Source organism: Synchiropus splendidus, chromosome 8 (assembly GCF_027744825.2).
Source record: "Synchiropus splendidus isolate RoL2022-P1 chromosome 8, RoL_Sspl_1.0, whole genome shotgun sequence".
Classification (NCBI taxonomy): Eukaryota; Metazoa; Chordata; class Actinopteri; order Syngnathiformes; family Callionymidae; genus Synchiropus; species Synchiropus splendidus.
Genome location: NC_071341.1, coordinates 21,058,286 through 21,082,165, shown reverse-complemented (window position 1 = coordinate 21,082,165; position 23,880 = coordinate 21,058,286). Strand labels below are relative to the sequence as shown.

The 23,880-nt window shown below is 43.1% G+C and overlaps 1 protein-coding gene across 2 annotated transcripts in view; it reads left to right on the top strand.

Annotated features, from left to right (window-relative positions):
- The window catches only part of pitpnm3 (PITPNM family member 3), an 85,481-nt gene that overhangs the window by 18,520 nt on the left and 43,081 nt on the right, over window positions 1-23,880 (top strand). The window contains exon 3 of one of the 2 annotated variants that reach the window (XM_053872879.1): window positions 11,908-12,018. In XM_053872879.1, the coding sequence (XP_053728854.1) occupies window positions 11,908-12,018 (111 nt within the window). The remainder of the gene's footprint in view (window positions 1-11,907; window positions 12,019-23,880) is intronic. The other variant, XM_053872878.1, reaches the window with a different exon arrangement.

The following is a 23,880-nucleotide window of genomic DNA, read 5'->3' as shown; positions in this document are numbered from 1 at the left end:
TACTTCTGTCTTACTTTTTCAATGTCTCTGGACTCCTTCAAAGCCCTCCTCTAGGTTTTTAATTAAAGTTGCTCTGAATCTTCACACCCTTGTTTAGATTGATTCAACTGCAGCCCGCCGGTAACTGCAATTATTGGGGGCCTTAAACTTATTGGCTGGCACGGAGTTATTGCCTGAGCGATGCGGCCAGAAATGGAGCGTGCAGATCAGCAGCTGAGGACCGCAGCTGAGGGAGTGAAATATCAGAATTCAAAACAGCTGCAGAACTTGGTGCTCATATTTGTAAGAGTTTGCTCTCAGTCACTCATCTCTTTATTTGAAATACATCTGGCTTATTAATTTTTATGCACCCATTCGTCTATTGTTGTCTAATGACGACCAAAATGTGCCCCAGGGTCCAGGTGAGAGCCCCTGACAGTAACTGCTCAGCGGCCCTTTATTCTATGAGGACCTATAAGTCTGTGACAGGTGGTCCTTAAACAGTGGGTCTGTTGAGAATGTATCCAACAAAATGTATATACGAATATACGTTCATCATCCAATGATCACTTGATATCTTCAATTCATGAGCACATTTGGAATTAAATTTTCATTTTAACATCAGGTTTTGCTCTTTTTGTCGAAGCATTGCAGTTGAGTAGAGATGTGCTGATGAGGCTTCATGAAACAGTGTCCCCATTTTAGAGCCCACTAGATGGCACTCTCTGCTCAAAAATCTTCAGATTTAAACTATCATTTCAATGAAAACCAACCATCATTTTTCAACCCAGAGCTCCACCGAATGAGCTCTGAAAATGAGGGCACTGTTTCATGAAGCACATCTCTGCAGTGAAGTACAACTTATCATCGCAGGGTATCCGCTACATGTGAACGATCGTGGCGCCCTGCCAGGACGTGAATGAGAATCACCATGCCTTGAGAATAGTGAACTCTTTTTAAAGATGAACTGTCACATGATCAAATGCATTAACAGGAAGTGGAAATATTGAAACAAGCGTCGTGTAGGTGGACAGCATGTTCAGAATGTTTTCTTAACTACATTGTATTCCGCTCAGCTGAGGTGATTCACCAGGATGTGTAGTTATTCATGGATTAGGTGTTGGCGGTATGTGGACGGTAGAAAAAAAGAACAGTTGATGGGTGAAAACCTGAACGCTGTCATCTTGTGATTAACAGGCTGCATCTGCTGCACACTCTGGTGGAGTCTGTTCCTCTAGCAAGAGTTTGATGTGTGGAAACGAATCACTTCTTAAAATATTAACTGTTGCTCGGGGGGTTAACCAACTTCCTTGTCATCTTCAAGGCCATCAAAGTCTGTTCCGGACAAAAGGCATGCAGATGTCCTGTCTGCGAGTGTTAGTGTGTGGCGGACCAGCTTGTGTGGGAGGCTGTCATCGCTGCAGATGAAATCCTTTTGAATCCCCCTGCAGTGGCGCCCAGTGGCCCTGAGAGCACTAGACTTACATCACAACGACACCGTCAGATGGATGTGATGATCTCAAGGGAGCCTTGTGATTTGTCCACCACCGTTGTCCACATTGATGTTTATTTTGCTCCAGCTAGCTGCACCAAGTGCGACAGTCTCCGCTCTCATGTCAGGATGGATATCATCAGGATTTAATCTGTGTCGATCTACGAATCGGTATAATACATGCAAAAAATATATGTAACGTCAAAAAGATGTCTGGTGGATTTACACTCTTAATGCAAGACAGTAACACTAGGGCTTTTGATGACATTGAAAACAGCAGTGGGTGCACAGTCACTTCCTGTGACCTGCCACCTGTAAGTCACAAGAAAAATAATTTTAAATAAAAATGATATTTCGTGACTCAAACAATACAAAATTAGAGATGCATACCGGTTCGGATACCGGTTCGATACCGGGCTTGAGTACCTGTACTTGTATTCATAGAATGGCCACTGATACCACGAAACTCGTACACGCAGTCCTTGAATGTCAGTTTATGACACTGTTGTAAAAGTTTGTACTGCAGTGAAACTTGTGACTGTCACCCATGTAGAGGACAAACATATCGAGGAATGTTTGAGAAACTCAAAGTAACGTGTAATGGTGTAAGTACTCTGTGTCTGTGTCAGTGAGTACTCAGGTGCAACTACTCATTTTGGGAAAAAACATTGTATCGGTACATTCCTGTATGAAATAACACTATTGACCTAAAATGTGTTTTTGGTTTATGCCTGGTTGCATTTTATTTTATTATTTTTTTCTCAATATAAATCATAAAGGATGGAAGCTCTTTCTAAGTGGTGAATCCCTTGGTGACTGAACTTAAGATAAAGAATTTAAGCATGATTTTACAAAGTCACTTTATTACTAGGTATTAAATTAAATTTTGATTGAGCATTACTCATTAAAATAGTGAAAATGAAAATGACAAAAAGAACACACCGACACACAGACGCTTCATTTCAGGGCCGATGGGCTCCGGTGAAAATAAAACTTTGCCTCACATATTTAACTGTTTTATTGGCTGCTGTGTTGAGCAGGCAACTTATCCGTGCTAAAATGTTCCGTCCTCCTATTCCAGCTCCTGTACTCTGATGTATGTTCTTATTCTAATTCTATGTACGTTGTTCCTTGACAAAACCTCATAACTCCTTCCTCTTCTGGGTATTCTGTCCATATTTCATGATGTTGACTCTGCCTGAGGTCTGTCTTTCCCTCCGCGCCCTTCAGAGTTTTACGTCTGCATTCTAAATTTTGTTTAACGAAACATTACTCTGACGCTGAACTGCGAGAGGATCTGAGACCTGAGCTCTTCCTGAGATGTGGAAACAATATTGATGAATCTCTGACGTCTCTCTCGCCCTGGTTTCCAGCTGATGTTCCTGATTGTTGAACCGTGATAATTGACTAGACTCTGGGGTGTGGTGAACGAGGCTTCCGGACCGAACGAAAAAGAGATTTTCTCCGCCGTTGGTAGCACAGAATGTTCTGTGTTGTGTCCCTCCGTTTGAATACATACAGTATGTTCTGAGGCTCAGCAGTAGGAGGTCAACAGCTTCTTCTTGATTTCTAAAGAATAATTTCACTCCCCTGGAGATTCAATTTTCACAAGTCAGTGTTATGAAACAAGACTGGAAGTCTCAAATGATCCAATGAAGCTACAAGACGGCTGGGACTTTTATTCTAAATGTAATCATAAACAGCACAAAAGGGGGTCTTTACAAGGTATTTGACATGTAAAGGTTTTTCTGCATAACCTTGACTGTCATGCAGACAATAAAATAATAGGACTAGTTTCTATCTTGAATATCTCACACGTTACAAACAGCGTTTCTTTACTCCATTGTACTCTTATTTCACAATTTGTCCTCCAAGGACATCCTTTACTTTTTGTATCTGAATAGTCATTTTGCTGCATTCATACCCTTTGTGTCTGTCCCAGCCAGCAGGGGTGAGGGTTCCGGGTACCGGACTGGTGCGCACCAGGCGCGTATTGACAGACAAATATGAATTGAATAATTGATACTTCAGCCTTGTATTGTAAAGGGTAGTTTAGCTGTGCTTGACTTACTAAGTCAATATTTAATGTTGAGAAAAGGAACAATGTACAGACAGCTATCCGACTCAGGAGGTCAAAACAAGTGCATTTATGTTCAACTGGATTCAACCTCGCCAGTTATTTTGCCCAACTTCGTGGTGTCAAAAACAGCTGATCTGACCTTTAAAAAGCTTTTCGTTTTCAACCCGAAAATGTGGTCTTTTTAACATTCTGTGGTTGACGGTGCAGGCTAACACGTTACATTTTATTTTCTGATGAAAGCTGCAGGCCAGATTGAATCTAACCATGCAACACTCGCCAGGCATCACCATTTGACTGATGTAGAGCTGGACTATAAGGATAAGCAAAATGATCACAATGTTTTTTTTTCCCTCACCATCTCCATTGCTTTCAAAATACCAGTTTTTGAGTTTTTTTCCAATGAGAACTATAGAATCTGCAATTATTTAGTCAGTCTGACATGAAATAAACAACAAACAGAGTTTACATAATAAAGGATATACAAGTAGTCAACAAATATAGAAGCATATAATATCGGTATAATAACTGGTTAGCTTGGTGGCTAATGCTAGTAAGAGACTCCATGATCCTGTGCAACAGTTAACAAAAACACTAAGAAACCGCCAGCCTTTGATATATTTGTTGAATAAATGTACTGAATTTTTAGTGTTAGTTTTTAGCGCTACATTTCCTGATGCTGCAACTACTTTGAAAAGAGAGGAATGGTTGTGGTAGGTGGTTAAGGCATGGGTCTCCTAAAGGTTCCAAGTGAAATTTGATGTTACGGTGCCACATTTGAAGTCTAGCTAAAGTCCCATAAGATACTCACATCACAAGTAATGCATCAATAGGAGGAGAGATTCTGATCATCATCCACGTGTGTCCTCATCCTAACCTCAATCGTTCTTTTTGAGTGTCAAGAAATACTGCTTTTGATCCAGTGGAAATGCCCAACTGGGAACGCAAAAGTCCTCTTGATGACCATCAATATGTGATGTGAAAATATGTTGGATCAAGGACCACAAATGTCCCCTGCTCCACACTTTGGAACTCAGCATTTTACGGCATATATAAGTACTTTTTATTATCAGCACAGAGCTTGAGAGACTGTATTTGCAGATCTTTCTGTGTATTTGGAAACAGAACATTCTTGAAACTGTGGCTGTGAGGAAGATAGATGTGACCAAGCAGGAAGATCGAGATAGGCTATTGTGGAGGGAGATGACTTTCTGTGGCAGCCCCTGATGAAAAATTCTTCTTCCTGTTGGCGTTATTTTTCTGCATGGATTCCCAGAAGCACGTTTTTAATCGTCTATTTGACTTGCTTTTCAATTTGCTTTCTGTCAAAAGGGTTGTAGAACGATTGTTCCAGTTCTCATCATGGTTTTGTAGCTGTATCAGTGAGACACAATTACACATATTTAAATCCTTTTTTTTTTAATCCTCGACTTTGCCTTCTGGCTAATGGAGCGCATTGGCAACTCATTTGTCACACTGTGTATTGATGAATGCAGCCGACAAAGTTTGCAGTGTGTTAATTCCAATTTGTGATTTGGTGACATGAATTCCAATAATGAGGGAAGGTGACAGACTGAGCTGAAAGGGAAGCAACTTAATGTTCTGATAAACCCAAGGGGGAGTGGAGATGTCTGGTGTGTTTATTCTTGACTATCAACTGAATCAAACCTGCTCCTAAAACACAGTTCTACTGTCCAAGCCAATACCCCTAATTGTGGTAGCTTCCAAGGCGGTTCCTTCTGTTTTTATTTTGTCGATAACATAATTCATTGCCGGCTTACGCATCCTGTTGTAGTCACCATGAAACGTCATCTGTCTGCGAGCTTAGGTGCTCGATGGATCGATTTGCATTTGCGAGTGCGGCGCGCAGATGAGGACGGACTCCCCAGGTCGTGGTTCTAGATGTACTCTTCACTTTCTGTAATTGGAATAGTTAGAGAGCGGCGCTAACGCCTGACTGCACAGAAGCAGCCGTCAAAAAGTGCCGAACTAAAAGGCTATATTTTCTGTTCGAGTTGATTCTGAGCTCTGGCAGCATGCTGGGCTTGTTAAGTGTCTGACACAACACTTTGTGATGAATTATTACCGACATTTCACTGGCGGAATTGTTCAATATTGAAAGCCTTAAAGCTTGAAGCCATTAGCTGAGTTGATGGCTACGACATTGACTGGCGTTTGAGCTTGTTTGTTCCACCTCGACAGGAATTAGCGCGCACTCAAGCAGCGACACTGTCTAGCCAGGTCGAGGATTTTTCTTTAGCATATGTGAAGTCTTGCTGAAATTTCTAGGTTAAAACTGGCGTAATGCTCTTGAAAGTGTAGCGAACACTTACCTCTTCTGTAGACGCGTGACAGAGCTGAAATATAGCCAGCAGAGCTTGTATGAAGCCATTTCAGCAGTGGTGTGTGACAGACAATCTCATCTGTCTTCTCTGGGGAAGACATTCATGCCACAAGCATTTTTTTGCATTCCTTTGAAAAACTGTGACATTGTCTCGGTGCATCAACCTGTCAGCTATCTGGGGTAACACAAGCGCTCACTCTCAACGCTGCCACACAAAGCCAGCTAAAAGGCTTCACAAAATCTCACCCAGCCTTTATTCTCTGTGTTGAATCGCTCTGCGTTTTTACTCCAAATCAGATACTGTCAATATTTGTAAGAAATGCTGTCATGCTGTTGTTTGCCCCTTAAATATGTATAACCCCTTACCCCTGACTGAGAAGCCAGTGGCTTTCCTTCCCAATTCTGTGTCATGTCAAACAAAAAATGGATTCTTTATTCCGTCCCTCCAGGAGACGGCGATGTTGCGATCACAACTATTTATATTTATCTATGAAATCCCTGTGAGTTCAGTAATTTTGTCCAATCACTGCGACTTTTCCATGCGTGTGCATCGTCACATTCCCTCCGTCCTTGTTGAGACGAAGTCACGTGCCACGCCAAACGCTCACACTTGCCCACAAACGTAGACAACAAGGGTCATGATTCGGACGTGAATGATTCTGAATCCATTCATAAAAGTCTAAATTCCCTTTGTTTAAATGCATAATAGATGGAACTAGACAGCAGAACTCACTAGTGCAGCGCGACATCACCTGAACACTATATGGGACGGACGTAAACAAACATGGCTGACCGCGAGATCCGTCTCTCTCCAGGCTATTTCTGACACTCTAGATCCTTATTTCCTGTTATGTTGTTCCAGAACCATAAATGATCGCAACTTTCACTCGTACAAAAATATGCTTCAATGGCCAAATTTGGCCACAACATTCAATGAAAAGGTGTGAAGTCTTGGAGGGTCTGTTCAATATCATGACCAGTTGCGTCAGAAGTTGCTTCCCACTGTCCTTGCAAGCTGCCAACACATAAGCCTGCTCGTACTCGCGGACTTTGCAGCCTTTTCTTTCCAAGTGCTGCCCCTTTCCCCTGTCTTTTTAAAGAACACTTGCATCTCTTACTCATAATTACCTTCGATCTTGTGAAGGGATGTTCAGCACAGATAAATGCTTCCCTCACCTTTTCTCCTTGACTTCAGAGCAAAGCTATTTGTGAGGACTGAGTTGAGGGCCATGGCTGTGTGTTCCTCACAATATCCACTTCAACCTCCTGTGGGTTTCACCTTGATTTGGAAATGAGGAAGTTCACCTGGACTTGATTTGTGTCGCTCAGCCGTACTCAGGAGCAGGACGTGTTTTGACCATACACTTTCTTTATATTTTCTCTATTTGCTTGGGCATCACCCAGAATGACCTGTGAAAAATGAAAGGTCTGTCTTTCCGAACAGTTTTGAAGTATGGGTTTCTGAGCCGCGGGCGTTTCCATGAAGAACGCAAGGTTGGCTGTTTTTCTCTCTCATTATTTCCATTGATGAGCTCAGATGAGTTTCCCCTTGAATTAGATTCCATTGAAGTCTTCTGTGATGCGGTGGAGTTTGGGAGGTCAGGATATGAATGTGCATTTATTTAATGATGGACCCACATGCCTCATGTGTGAGCAAGATTATTATTTTTTTCTTTGGAACTGAATCATATCGTGCTTAACCCACAGATTCACTCCCATGGCAACAGTGGAGGAGTATCTCAATGCGTCAGCTTTTATATTGCATTGTGTAGTGAATTCATAAATAATCATGACCTCACTGCAATAAAACTGCAATGTGACATTTTACCTTGTCACGTAAACATCCAGATGTGAATCACTGTACAGCTACATCCTGTATGATTAACAATTCAAACGTGTGGCTACTACAAGTGACTCGTCCAACTGTGGCGCTAAATCCAACCCACCTAGTCATGTGGTCCACAAGAATCTAAAATAGTAAAACGTAAAACAGAGTCATCTGACCTCGGGTAGTGAAGAAATGCAATTCATGGAAACCCAATCATCAATGTCTTCCTGCATCACACTTCATTCTTCAGTCCCTCTTGCTGTGATTTGATCTCCTTCTCGACCTTGTGGACAATATGAGTCTGTTGTTTTTCAAGATTTTATGAATACATATTTATTGCCCTGAGATTTCTTGTGCTGGCGCTAAGCATCAATTGAACTTGTCTCCATCGTGAATCAGTGAATCGTAAATTTCGGACCATAGAGCACACATAAGTCACAGTGGTCAGTGGTGCACCTGGCTTAAAAAAGCCTGAGGATCACTTCTAAACAAACTGGGAAATGTTCTGGACTTGAATCATACACTCCTCACATCTTTTATTGACAATGAAGTGCTCAAAATGCACTGTTTCTTCCGCCTGTCCAAAGCCCTGACACCACAACAGGTCTCAGCTGCTGCTTCTCATCTCTGGTTCTCCAGGAGATCAGCTATGTGGGCGGTGCTGCTGGCATTCGGTCGAAAACAGTGCATTTTGAGCACTTTAAGGTCAATAAAACGCCTGTGATTTCATCAGTTTGATGTGACAAGGCTCAATATTTTGCCAGGATGCCGCTCTTTAGCCTGTAAAAATCCCTGTATTCACTGTATAAGCCACGGCTTATAGTCTGGAAGTTACGGTATAAATCAATTGTGCTTTTCCTCTTTATTCTTTAAGAAAGCTGCTCCTAGTTTCTACACCATCTGTGTTGCGTTTCCCTAATATGCTCCCGGGCTTTAGAAGGGTCCTGGATTTGTCGATGGAGCTTGTAACCTGCTTACATAAATTTCCTAATCAGCAAGTCCATTAGCACAAATCAATTCAGTCACCAGCAACAATGTATAATTGCGTCAGTTTGTTTTGCACCTGTTTGGATTGATTCATGTTTTTATGCGGTTCACAAAACATGTTTTTCGCAACTTCATGCCCCACACAAACTGTTAACTGTCTGCACAGTTTTCCTGAGACAATGTGATGCACATTTCACACGTCTTTTAGCGACATTAGACTCGTATGATGCGCACTTCTTATCTCCTCAATTTAGCTGGCTTAGCCTATAAAATCCTCAGTGTGTGATCTAACGCAAAGTGAAGCCAGGAGAGGGATTTCGTAATTACCCTCCATCAAGCCTTGCATAATGACATACCTCAGCAACAAAGCTGCTGGGTGTCAGGTGAGGTGACTTCCTGGTTGTTTAAAAATCACAGCATCTATTCTGGTATTCAGCACCGACACCCACTCACCGTGCGCTGACAGGTTGAAGGATGTTTCTAAATCTCTTTTCCCTTCCCCAGAGGCCGAGAGCTGCCAGCGAATCTGACACCCACTCGTTCTGTCTTCACCTGTTGTTCAATTAAATCAGGTGCTTTGTAGAATATTCCTTGTTTGTGTTGAGCCAGAACCCCTGCGTCTGTGTTTTGAATGGAGGGATACTACCAAGGATGTATGCTGTGAGCGTCTCAGCTCAGCTCTTCCCGTGAAGATGATTGCTTTAAAAGGTTGTGTCACTATTCAGCGACATTCTGCCGATGCTCAATGCTCTCGCTGCACGACTTCTTTCAAGTCAAAGTATTTTCGGTTCTGCTCAGTATATTTATACCTGTGGGTGGATTTGTTTTGTTGCTTGAAAACAGGCGGTGGCATCTCAAGTAACAATAGTTATTTCTGAGACATAAAAGCTGTCTAACGTTCCGGAAAAATAAATCCCTAGGTTGTGTTTGATACCCACAATGGGCTTTCAGTACCGAACCTAGTCTGTGACTGTGTTCGTCCCAGAGGAAATCCCAAAACTTTGTTCTTAAACGCTCTTAAAAAGTCTTGAGGGACAATAATTTTACCATTTTGTTCACTTATGATATTGTCCTATTAATGATGACCTGGAGTTCATTGCTGTGGAAGAGAGGAGAAGTGAAAGTGACTTGATCAGAACTAGTCGATTTTTCCCAGCATAGGGGGTGTCTGTGCTCAGGGTGTGGGGCAGCAATGTGTCGCGTTTTGATGACAGGGAACACCAAAACAAGTTGCACTGTACGTCCTTCACGGTCCTCCCTCAGGTCCTACCTTAAAAGGTGGAGTGCTGCTCTACTGATGGTAAGGAGTCACTGACATGTTTCACCGCATGTTGACACTCATGAAGTGCTGGGGAGAACCCTGGACTGTCAGGCTCTTCTAGTTTTGCTAGGGTTGTCTAGAAATCAAGGGAAGGCCTTTTGCTCAGGCTGTCCGAACCAACCGAGAACCGAGTGGACATGAGTCGCTCGGACTGTTGACAGGGTTTCATTCATAAATGTGCCAACATAAGGACACCTTAAGTTGCTTTTTTGACTCCGGGAGCAAGTCCGCCACCTGTGCGAGTCTCACCTCTTCATGTCTTTAATGAGTTACATATATCTGAATATCTGAATGTTCGGCAGATGAGGCCTCGCCACTTTTCATTTCTGCTCCCCCCAATTTGCATGTGCTCGTCTGTTTGTGTTCCAATTTGCAAGTGTGTTCCGTCCTCGTCACCGCAGACAGCTTGATGGGTCTGTTTGTCGGAGGGAGATGACGGCCGAAAGGGGAGGGAGTCGGAGGAGATTGCCAATGACCAACTGTGACCAGTTGACCCTCGGCAGTGTGATCCAAACGGACAGGCTGAGAAGACGTAGTCACTCAGAGCTGCCAAGCAGAAAGGCAGGGAGAGTGTTTGAATAGCGGATGAGTCATTCTGCCTCAAAGTGTCTGTGAAGATTGTCGGCGATGACTATCTTTTTGACAGACTTGAAAAAGCGTCCCATGTTGCATGAGTGGCGGTATATCAGATTTGTGTTTCCATTCTGTCATGCTTTGTGAGCACACGCATTTCTCAGTGGAGTCTGCTTTCCTTGTGTTTACAAAACGCTGGTTAAATGGGGACGCCTGTGTGTGTGTGTGTGTGTGTGTGTGTGTGTGTGGCTGTCTATATGTCTTGTTAAGGGAATCTCCGAAGCTAATGAACGACTGAGTCAGACTTAAGTTAGTCGGCTGCTAATCTGGCCGTTGGCATTAGAAGTGCACAAATTTGTGTTTAGCTTTCTTCGACTGTCAACATCCCTCGACAGTACCACAGGTGGGAGTCAGTGATGCGGTTCTGAGTCAACCGTGTGGCTTGTTTGTGTTTGAAAGGAACAGGGTTAAATGGTTAAAAACTCTTGGTCCTTGCATGTGGCTCTGGTTTTACAAATTAAAATATGCGGTTGCACGTGTGCATCTTCTGTTCAGGTACAGATGAATTGGGTGAGTGGCGCTTTTGCAACCCTTTTAGCGCTAAATGAGGTGCAAAACCAATCTGTGATTCACACTTGCAGATTCAAGAGCTCATGATTGAAAGATTTATTCATTTCACATGTTATATTTTTGTTTTTCTTTTGAGACTATAAGTCTTCAATTCCACCTATTTGCCTCGCGGTTTACAGGTAAAAACATGCAGTTAGCATATGTGCCTATGCGCCACTTTTGCACCCATTTTACCTTCAAATTGACTCCTACTTTACCTTGTTGTTGTTGTCTCTTCTTTGTCCAAAACTTTATTTAAACTGGCGGTTAGCTTCAGTGCTAGTAAAGACGCACAATGTTTATCGGCCATCAACACACTTCGGTGCAGGGGAAGAAGCTGGTACAATCACATGTCCAACTGAAAAACATGAGACACTGAATGTGGAAATAGGCAGCTCATTGATGCTAACCTAACCAACCTGGATGCTACTACTCTGCTTTATTGTGAATTTCAATTGTATTGTAGTATATAGGGTTGAATTTACATTTTTTTTTTAAATTCATACTGCTTTTTTTATTGTTAAAATCTACAAAATAAAATAGAATCATTTTTACTTTGCTGTTTTTTTGGAGTAATAACATGCTGAAATGTTGTGTTGTGACATGTGTAAACAAAAAGCAAGATTCAGCCATCCAAGGCGACAGCTATTTCGACTGCACTCTAACCAAGCCTCGATGCAATGTGTGTGTGTCTCAGCAGATGTTATGGAGGGAAAAAGTGCCATTTTGCTCGGGATGAGTCAGTGGAACTCAAACGACCTGGTGGAGCAGATTGAAACTTTGGGACACATGGAGGACCAGTCACATGGTAGGTTTCACTCGTAAGCATTGAATGCCGCGCACGCACGCAGAGTTCCGGCTATTATTAGGCATGAAAAACGTGTCTTTCATAAGCGTTTCATAGAACCGGGACAATGATGACCAGACCGTAAGTGGGCTTTTATCTTCCTTCTTTAAAGTTGCATGAGACTCATGAAATTCAGATTCGTTTCATGGAACAAAATGTCGAGGTCAAGGCAGATAACAGGCCGGCGCTGCAGAGATGTCGCAGCTGAAATATAGATTGGAAAAGTTTGACTTCTGTCGATGTTAGTCAAACTTTAATGTCTGACTGGTGTCCTTCGCGAGATGTTGTCGACGAGCAGAAACACCTCAAGTTGCCCAAGGAAGAGTTTCATTTGTTGACCTCTGTCATATCATGTATATTATTAAGCTTGTTATACATTTCTGCATACAGTGTTAAACTTTAAAAATGATACAAGTTGGAGTATTAAATGTGTTTGTCCTCATAAATGTAGTTCAAACATGCATTTTTTTGAAACAATGCATACCGAGACTTGAACCCATGACTTCCTACCCACTCAGTGAGCGCACCGGCAGACCAGATGTTTCTCCAAAGAGCTGTGGGGTCTGAACAGACTAAACTGGTTTAATCGGAGATTACTGATAAATGACCATTTAAAACAGCACAATGTAGAAAAGTATTCTTTTCACATCCCAACCCAAACCATCGAGTGAATCATCCCTGATAAGAAACAGGAAATTGAAATGTTTCTGCATGTGTTTTGCTGTTGATGCTTTGGAATTATGCTTCACTGCGCACTGAAGAAAAGAATGGCACTGCGGGCTGAAGATGAACATAAGGATAGTCGAGATAACATGCAAATGTTGATGTGCAATCTGTTGGAGGCTCAGTGTTTTCGCTGTGTGCTGTGAAAAGCCTGAGGAGGAACGCTGAGGCGTCAGTGTGAATGATTTTCTGTGCCTTTAAATATTCCCTTGATCTGCTGTTTGCCTCTTTAAAGGTTATGAAATATACTTTAGCTTTACAGCTTTACTTTGGCGTACAAATACTGGAGGGAATATGACAAAACCAAAGTGATTATATAGAAGTCGTGAACATAATTCTGAGACTTTCATGAGTCAAAAATACTTTTATTATCCGTGTGGTTTCATGAGCCTCTGGAAGACATATTGAGCTGCAAAGAAAATTTGCCTACAAAGCAGTAATGAGCTGAAAAGCACCCTGGAAATGATCCAAACTGCAGTGATTACTTCTCATTTTAATGGTGCGTTGTATTTGACTTTTACGACTTTTTAAGTATTTCATGGTGACTCAGGACAGAGCTACAATATGCCATCTCATGCAACATTAAAGTAGATGCTTGTTTTCGAGCCTTTGCTTGAACATCCGCACAGAGGTGCATATTTTCTGATTCCATTGTTCGGCGGCTTTCAAAAAATTGCTTCATAAAAATGAAGCCCTTTCGGCGTCGAATACACTGAACACGATCTCAGACGGTGTTGATGTGATCTGCCTATATTGGGCGCTGTAGCACTCTACAAACAAAGACGTCTGCTCATGTACATAGGAATATTGTGCACCATACTTATATAAAAAACGTGGAACAACAATAAGGTTAAGATGTATGAGTCACCAATGAACTGCAAATCGATCATTGGCTGCTCATTGTAAGGAAAGTGTTGCAGTGAAGAATTTGCGTTAATCTTAATCTTATTTTCGGTCGACAGCCAAGACAGACGCTGCGGTCATGGTTTTCAAAAGGTTGCTGATCAGCTGTCTACCCTGGAGACATGGATCCAGTTTTCAACATTAATTCACTCTGGGGCTCAGTTTCATAAAGTGTCAGGTACGGGGACGGAAAACGCTGGATCCATGTGGATCAAAGGCATTTCCGACACACAAACAGACAAACAGTAAACGTTTCCTTTCACACTCTACCGGTGTAGAAAAGAGAAACCAGCGGGAACAGAGTGGAAATTAAGGTACAGAGTCCAATCAGTGGGCTTCACATCAAACGCTTCTCCTAAGGTCCTCTGCAGAGAAGGTAATTGTTTTATAGTCATTTATCAAAGTCTGTGGTGTGACCATCCAACCGAGCAAGTGAACTCCGCTCCAGGCTTTTAACAATATTTCACACACAGTGAAAAAGAAAATGAAATCAGAAAGCAGACCTGTGGTTTTAGAACACTCCGTTCGCTCGGATGAAGTTCACCATTAAAGAAAATTACTTTTAATGTCTTACATTTTAATCCTATACTCAAGACTGATGAAGAGCTAGATCAGCAATGGATGGTGCAATTGTTCTGTTCAGTCCGGCGATGCATGTTTTTTGTTGAACCAGCACACACACTGCCCCTTTGACATACCCCACCAAGAATCTTTGGAAAATTCTGTTGAACATACATGTGGTGTCCCTTTCTTTATCCATACCAGTTTCAATGGGGACAACAGTTGTGATGTCGGCTTCTTTGCCCAAGTAGCCTGAGCTGCTATAGGAAGGCCAGTGAAGGAGCTTCGTGTTGGAGACCAGATGAGCTGCTGCATGTATCTAAATGACATGGTAGCTCAAAGCTCATGGGCTCAGAGGACTTGTCACTATAGCTTTAATGTTCAGTTCTCCCATGTCTATTTGAAAACCTACCCTCTGGATCAGTGGTCTCCAACAGACGTCCATAATCGGATGCAGGACATGACTAGAGAAGATGCACTGGGTTGATTACAGTGGGGAGGCAACCTCTGATGGGGAAGTCTGAATTATAAAGAAGATAAAGAACAAGTTTTGGTTGATGTGATTGAGTGATTTGGCCGCACATTCCTGAGCATGGTATTTTTGGTTCCATTGTCATCTGGCTGTGAGAGCTCTTTGGCTCGAGGGAGGGTTTAATCGTGCATTATAAAAATGATCTCTCCTAATTTAAGATCATAGTTCTGAAGCACAAAGTGCGATTCAGAGCCACAGTTTACTGTCTGACAGCTGCTGCCACATATTGGTTTACTGCGGTCAGAAGATGAAGGCTGTGAATATGCTTCACAGTCATGTTAGGTCAACAGAATTGTTGCCATACATCTTGCCATATCAATAGAATAACATTTTATTTTACATGTTTTTCACCCGTTTGCCAGCAGCAAAGCATCTGTTATTGGTTTTGATGGCTGATAAATGGAGCAGCTCTTGTTGTAAAGGTCGACTGTGAGTCTGGGCGATCCGGGGCGGACGCTTAAAACCTCTCTGATTTGAGGAGATGTTCTGTGATCCTGCCGAGATAAAAGATGCCGCTCCTGCTGAGATGTTCTGCTTAGTCATGTGGGGATAGGGTGCGCTGAATATTTCACATCCTTCCGACAAAGTAATGACTTGAGAGGCGCTCGGCTGTTACGGTCCACTCTCTAAAGTTGTTGTCGTGCTTAAGAAAAGCCTTACATAAGCAGAGCGCTTTTGAGTCCTGCGCCTCAAAACTGACATCAACAGCACGACTCAGAATGAGTCACGGAGCACGAGTCGATGCGCCACGAGTCCAGTCATAATCCCGTTCTTAACAAAGCGTCTTTTGATCTGATTGTCCTGCGCCGTCTCTCGGAGGGTGGTCCATTGATTTGTGTAGAGTGCTATTTCAATTGCCTCTTTTATTGTCCTTTTGGTGAGCAGCGAGGGTATGCTAATATTTGGACTGCGTTTGTCAGCAAAATACCCGCCGGCTACCGTTCCACCGCCTCATGACTCACAGAACTTCTGTTGTATTTGAAAGGCTCAGATTTGCAAACCCCCTGTGTCCATCGGTAATAAAATCTTTTTGGATAACGGGGTGGATGTTTTGAAGCGGTGGTTGCACGGTGCATGGATCCTGGCCTCGCCACGGCTGTGAAACAGGGGAAATGATGGATATCTCTCTTGGCAGATTTAGATTATTCTGCAGAATGAAACCGTAACTGTACGAGCAGAATGTAAAGGTGAGTCACAGCCCTGGGAAATATTACCATGACCCCGGTGCTCTTCTCCTCGGATGACATTCTGCTTTTTTTCCCCCAACAACACGCTCTCACTTTTGCTTCTCTGGGATTCATTGTATTTTTTATTTCGTCTGGTTGTTTACCTGAGAGCAGACATCTTATCCGTCACCAGTCAGTCGCACGCCCCGAGCCCGTCTCTCCATCGGTACCATGCCACTGCAGCTGTGTCACACACAGCAGTACTTCTCGAGTCAAGTGCCCTCAGTGAACATTGAAAGCTCTGCTGCGGCTGCCTGTGGAAATGAGTCCCTGAAAGAGACCTGCGTCAGTGGACGGAGCACGGTTCCAAAAGTTGGAGTCATCTCAGTGTGGGGGGGTTGAGCTGCAGCATTATAATGGCGAGCACATACGCCGGCTGACTTATAAGAGCAGTGCTGATTGATTATTTAAAAATATTCCTTCTAGTAGTCTAAAATAGGGGAGAGCAAATTGGATGTTCCATTTTTAATATGAAATGCAGAGTCTGTCCACGGCAGGCTGCTTCTCACTGTGGTCACGTCTCCAGTATCACGTCATGATACGCCTGTGACAACACGCCATACACTTGAATCAGCTCTGCCCGCTCCTCCATACATCGGCCACTTAGTAAGATCATGTAGTGAGAACTCTAAAATACAGAGAGGAGCTCTGAGTCCAGGTCATTCCAGGGGAGGATAATAGTACACTTCTCCTGCAATATTGAATTTATTTAATAGTCAATTTAGGATTTATATGAAGATTTATTAGAGGGAGACAAAGGAAGACGGACACTTCCCGATTTCTCTCCTCCCCTGAGCTTGAGTGTTTCATGTGTCTGTCAGTGAAGACGAATGAGAGACAGAGTTCGATGTATAGCAGTGCTTCTTACTCAATCAATCATATTCTCTGCCCGGAAGGTTGCAGAGGCGGGGACGTCTCGTTCCTCTATCTTGTCTCTGACACTACGCTGCGAATGTCACCGCTCTCGAAGACCAGTGTCACTTTGAGCCTGGTGGGTGGAAGTCTAAACTTCCTGTGGTCTGATCAGTTTATGAACGAGTTGATGGGTGCAAAGACCTGTTCTGTGTTTATGTTGGATCTCAGTCCCTGATGCGCTGTCATTTTGAAAAGTGGATGGCCCAAGGTAACATCACTCAAGGTAATGTCTGTTGAGATAGCATCACACAAGGTAGCGTCACTCATAGTACCGTCACTCAAGATAACGTCACTTAACGTAGCATCACACAAGGTAGCATCACATAAGATAACGTCACTCAAAGTAACGTCACTTAACGTAGCATCACACAAGGTAGCGTCACACAAGGTAACGTCACTCGAGATAACGTCACTCATGGTAACGCCACTTAACATAGCATCACACAAGGTAGTGTCACACAAGGTAACGTCACTTGAGATAACGTCACACAAGGTAGCGTCATTTAACGTAGCATCACACAAGGTAGCGTCACACAGGGTAACGTCACACAAGGTAACGTCACACAAGGTAACGTCACACAACGTAGCGTCACTCATGGTAACGTCACTTAACGTAGCATCACACAAGGTAGCGTCACACAAGGTAACGTCACTCGAGATAACATCACTCATGGTAACGTCACTTCACATAGCGTCACACAAGGTAGCGTCACTCATGGTAACGTCACTTCACATAGCATCACACAAGGTAGCGTCACTTAACGTAGCGTCACACAAGGTAGCATCACACAAGGTGGCAACACACAAGGTAGCGTCACTTAACGTAGCATCACACAAGGTAGCGTCACACAAGGTAACGTCACTTGAGATAACGTCACACAAGGTAGCGTCACTTAACGTAGCATCACACAACGTAGCATCACACAATGTAGCATCACACAACGTAGCGTCACTCGAGGTAGCGTCACTTAACGTAGCATCACACAACGTAGCGTCACTCGAGGTAACGTCACTTAACGTAGCATCACACAAGGTAGCATCACTCAAAAGTAACACAATGCAATGTAACGTCATTCAAAACAGTAATAACAACATACAATGCAACAGTAATAGTGGAACAAGTTCCTGAACATTAACATAAATGACTAAATCTACGTCTCTGTCTGTTTCAAGTGACGAACTACTGTGTTGTTTGGCAGAGCAGACCAGAAGTAGAAGCTGTAGGTTGTTGCCCCGCAGTGATCTAAAAAACGCCTGTGTTTCGTCCCCACCTGATTTGTTCCAACAGATCTCCAGGGGTCCAGTTCAGGACTGCACTCTGGATTAGGTGCGTCTTGCTTCCCATCAGTTTTGCCTCATGAAAGGTTGAGAAGGTGTCCCATGACTGACGCTGACGCGTGCGGGAGCAGCAAAACAAACAGCCAAGTTATTAATTGGATTTGTGTTTACAACAGCAGCCGTGCCTTTGACTTGATTTTCTCAGGGTCTCTTCCTGAGGGAAATTCTTGGCTCATTACCTCTTCAATGCCGCTCTGTCTCTCAAATTTACTGGTGAATGAGATGTGTATGGTGGAGTTGGAGATTATTGTCCCCATAAAACTGAGAGCAACAATAACCGCGACGATGTGGAGCCCAAATTGCTCCTGTTTAATGAGGTTGTGTTGTTCACATTCCGCACCGCGGTACATGTCTGACAAACCTTTGTTTTTCATCTGTGTCACTTGACGCTGATGATTCTGTTGCTGGACAGATGGAGTTTCTGATGAGCGCGGTCCATCCAACTTTTCTGCACCAGCTCTTTCTTAATATGCAAATAGATATTGGAGTCCATCCACCACAGACCGCACAGTCGTTTCCATCTATTTATGATGCGCTTGCTCTCTGAAGTCCTTTTTCTTCCCTGTAATGTTCCAATTTTGGGAGGAAGTTCTCTCAATACCGAAATTAAATCAGTGTGGAAAGTGCCGCAGTCTCATAGCAAGGATGGTCACGGCTTAGAGGATCCTCTTGGAGTCTGCATATTCCAAATCAGACGCAAAAATAGAAAGAGGCTACTTGATGTTAGCTGTTAGCTGCCTGTAAGTGCTGTCCAGGGTGTCCTCTTTCTCTCACCCGATGTACTCGGGAAGGACTCCAGACCCCTGAATGGGATTCAGCGCTTCGTTTCATTTAAGTCTGATAAGTTATGTCAAAAGATTTCTCAATTTAATATATTGTATTCAGTGTAACTAAGAGAGACTCCAACGGAGCAAGGTCAAACAAAGTCCAGGGAGCATCAAAAGAGTCCAGAAAACACAATGACAACAGGTCGGGCACGAGTGACGAGGAACTAAGAAACAGGAAAACAAATAGTTAGAACAAACTTACGAAACCTCTCAGGCACAAAGGCAAAAAACAGGGCAAACCAGGAAGTAAAAATCCAAGGAAGTAAAAATCCAAAAATGTTCAGAATAGTAGTCCAAAGCGTACCACGGCGTAGAAGCGTTCACGATCTGGCGCTGCATCAACCTCCAGCTTCTCCTTAAAAAGAGGAGGCTCATCAGGGAAAATTAATTGCCGATCGTGCCTGACACTTTCAAGAGAGAAAAAGACACAGCAGCAGGAAGTAACTGACAAAATAAAAGCATGGTGGGAGGGGCCATGACACTGTATATTTATATCCTTCTAATCTATTCTAAAACACTGCACAAGTGGCCTAAGAGTTATGGACATTTCTGCGGAAAACCACTGCCCCCTTTGTGAAGTAGCAGACCTGCTAAATCAGGCTTTTAGCTAGCGAGGCGTCTTGGCATCCTGGGGATGCACTAAACTGAAAAACATGACAAATTGTACGCCCTGTTTCTTCAGCAGGACACCGTAAATTTCCCATCATTTGTGCCCATACAATGCCATCATACTCCCATTTGATTGGCTGCCGTGGCATGGATGCTGTTGGCAAAATTTTCCGGGGGGGCTCAAACTTCAAAATTTCTCGCCACGTATATAGTCACCTAATACAAAATTGCGACACCCTGTCTCAAACACCTAACTAAAACCCCCAAATGAATTAAGAGTGCCAGGAAGCTAGCCAGCTAGCCGTCACACCCCAAATTTGCCCAGACCCTGAATCACTCCCCACAATATGGAATATGAGTGTTAGTCGGGAGGCTAGCCAGGATAATGCAGACCAAAGCAAACCTCCGTCGATTTTGCCCGAATCTGTCTGTCTGCCCCATGCGTTCATGTTGACACTGAGCGCTCATTTATCTTGGCTGAACATGTGGTGGGTGAAAAATGAGCCGCCCCAAGCTGAAGAGGCAGAAACGCTCCATTTCTTTTTAGCGCTCTATTGTTTTAATGTTATGTAATAGATTGCTTTGGTCGAAAAGGAAACCGACTTTTGTCGTCTGTATTTTCGTTAGAAGTAATCTGTGAATTGTGGAAATTATACAAAAAAGAAACCACGGTCCCTTTCCAGGTTTCCTTCTCGCCGAGATCTCATCAGCTTAATGGCTTGAACCCAGCTGCTCATTACCTGCCACCTTTCTATTCCGACTGTGTTCATGTTTTCCTCATTAAAATCTGGTCCACAGTTTTCATCTGTCTTTCTCTCTGGAAGCCGTGAGCTGGTGTTACATGACTGAGAGTCATGAGGAAAATTTTAGACATTTTTTGAAGTGACTTTTAACTAACTGTTCTGTATAGAACAGATCCGTCTATAGTGTGGTCTGCTGAGAGCTGTGTGTTATTTTGAGTGACATTCAGGACCTTTTCACTCTTGTGTTTTCGGCTCAAATTTGTGTTCGTAATGATGAGAAATTAGATCTTTATTTGACAGAAAAAGTCAACTTTGCTGAATAGATGACGTACTATGACTGCAACTTTGCTAACTTAATCTTGAAAATAGAAAACCACAAGTTTATGGACTTAAATTATTTGTTGTTTACAGTGTGCTATTGCAGATGTGGATCCGTCCACCCACTATGCAACTGCTCGGGTTCTCTTTTCTTCTTCCACTGGTGTTGAGCAGCATATAGTTTCATGCATAGGTAAGAATGTAATGAGCTCAACACGGTGCAAGGTTGTGGATCTCACCGATCCAAGATCGGTTTGTGACGATATCCTGAGAAGGAACCTTCCAAGTTCTTCTGAAGCCGTAACCTAAGGCGGCTTTTGATCTGATTTTATTCCTGAAAATACGTTCTGTGTTTCATAACACAATCTCTGCTGCCATCATTGCTTCCTCTCCCCTTTTGTTCTCGCCAGCGAGTGCAGCGACCGTCTTTCTCAGCGCGGCTTCGGTCGCCTACCCTCCAATCAATTTATCATGCTCTCTATATTTCCCTGTGCTATCTTCATGCATTCATCACTGCTGGAGTCACTGGTGAATGTAAACACTTTGGCTTTCAATAGATGCCACTCACACAAATGGAAACCTCAGCGACTGAGGCGACACAAGTGAATGTTTCAACTGGGCTGACTGATCAAACGCTTGTCGCTATCTATATTTGATCTTGGCTCATCCATCTTTTCACACAAGGAGCCGATCTGGGGCTTTGTGTCTGCAGAATTATTATGTTGTAGTCCTATGAATCATAGGAACCAAAACGCATTTGATCCTCTCATGGAGCTCATTGTTTTCCTGTTTTGTGAATTGGTTTCTTCACTTGTGAGGCCAGGACCGGAGCGTGGTTGTGCACTTCAGTTACAATGTCATAGTTGGCAAATACAATTTTGGCATCAATAAGAAAGGGCTGCTGGTTTAATGATGGAAGCGGTGGTGGCCTGGTTCAATGTCTCCATTAATACCACCATCAGTGACAAGCCTTTGACTGGATGATAGCGGTGGCTGGATGTTGCTTCTCTTAAAAAGGTTTGGATTTCATAAAGAGAATATTTGACTGTATCAGCAGCAAAGCAAGGACACGACCTTGACTGACATCAGGAAGCTGCCCAAGGTCACTTAGCCTGCAGCCACACAATGACCATTGTGGGTCAGTGAGTAATTCGATGAGCATTAATGGTCCAAGATTAATATGACGTCAGGACAAATCGGAACCCAAGGAGTGGAATGAGAGTCACAAGACAATGAAAAAAACCCCCAACAAGAACGAATATATCATATAATCTCTTGGGAAAATCTAACAAAAACTGAGTGTAACATGACAATGTTATTTACGTGTAGATGCATATGTTGATTCTTCCCTTTATGTTCCAATGTGTGACGTGGTGGCTTAATGTTTCATAGTGAACACACTATGTCATTACTGCCTGGTTCCATTGGTAATAGTAATGACAGATGAAGAGGGGATTATAATCTAATATTGCCTCCCAGCGCCACAGAGATTCTTCTCCTGATCGTTAACACGTCCATTGATCCAGCAAAGATGTTTATTGAGCGTTTATGTGCGGCAGGAACGACTCGTAGCAGCTCAGGTTGTTCTCAACACAAGACCCGTGTCAATAGCACCTTAAGTGTTGGCCCATTAAGTCTGATGTCATTACAGTGATGTGGGTCTGTTGCTCCGGCTGAGTCTCAGAAGGGTTCATTACACCTCCTGTGCACACGCCACTATTACCAGGACAGAGATGCAACGGTCGGCGTAGATTCTCTCGAGTAGATTAAGTCAAGAGAATTGGTTAACAAAAATACTGGCGCGAAAAAGCCAACATGAGGAAGGTTGTTTAAAAGTTCAAATGAGCCCGATTTAAAAAGGAGCTCGACAGCAGCTGGGTTTTTTTTTTGTCACGGTAGAAATTATACTTCAGTTGCCTGTATTTCTCCCTTTTTTAGTATCAGAAAATGGCCGCCTTCCTCAGAAGAGAAAGCACAACCTCTGGCATCATTTGTCTGTTGATCGAGTGGAACCTTGCTCTTCTGCTCCGCCCGCAATTGCTCTCACTTTTGTCCACTCACTTCAAATTATTGGGACAAAAAAATTCAGTCTTATTCACCCTCTACCATCGGCAGCTGAAATGTGCTCGGCTAATTCCCAGTTGTTGTTGATGTGTGTGGGAGTGTTTGTTGTGGTGCAGTGTATAGACAGCCATCAGCGAGGATGGTGAGAAACACAACATATGTGTCTCCTCGTGTGTTGGTGGAGCCGTAACGGTGTGCGTTAACGTGTTCGAGGTCAAGAAGTTTGTCTTGTAGTGAGGTGCTGGGCCTCCAGGGAGGCTTTTAATCATATTCGATCAACACGGCGACCAATCGTGGCATCAGTATCGCACAGATGGCAGAGTGTGTTAGCATGCAGGTACTGTAGCAGGGGTCGAAGGTTTCACTGCATCGGGAGGGAGCATACCTTCTGTGAGCTCTGGTACTCCAGGCTGACTAACAAGAGGACACGAGCTCCTACACACACGTGCTCGCAGAAACCGATGAAAGTGTCGCGCTAGCTTGTCAAAGCTAGTGGGTTCAACAGTGATGGAATTGCTGTATTCTTTTCTTACTTCCAGTGAGTCAGGTGCATGAAGCCGATGTACAAAAAATAATGATAATATTGCTGACTTTTTGAATGTATGGCATCCGAACTGTTTTTGCATGTTTTTAGAAGTAATTGCCAAACACACATTTTTGTATACACCTGGATTTTTTTAAACTGTGGTGGAGCCGTCACACAATCCCCTCTCCATAAACAGAACAATACAAAACAAAGGAATTTTTTGTCATTTATAGAATTGATGACAGTAAAAACGCTACTTTTTTTTATCCTCCCATGGTCCGTCTCTGCATATTTGGCTGGAATATGAGTCCTCCGAGCAACAGACTTGAGTCATTGTGATGTGTCTTTTGGGATTTTTCTGCGAATAACATGGTGAAAACTGTCATGTTCATCATTTTTCTGATGCCGTGGCTCCCATTTAAGCAGAAACACGATTTCAATGGTCGACTAGTCTTAACAATTTGTAAACTTAACACGTAAAGGTTGACGAACACTTATATAAATTGTGTTAATTGGAAAACAGAAAAAAAAATGTGTC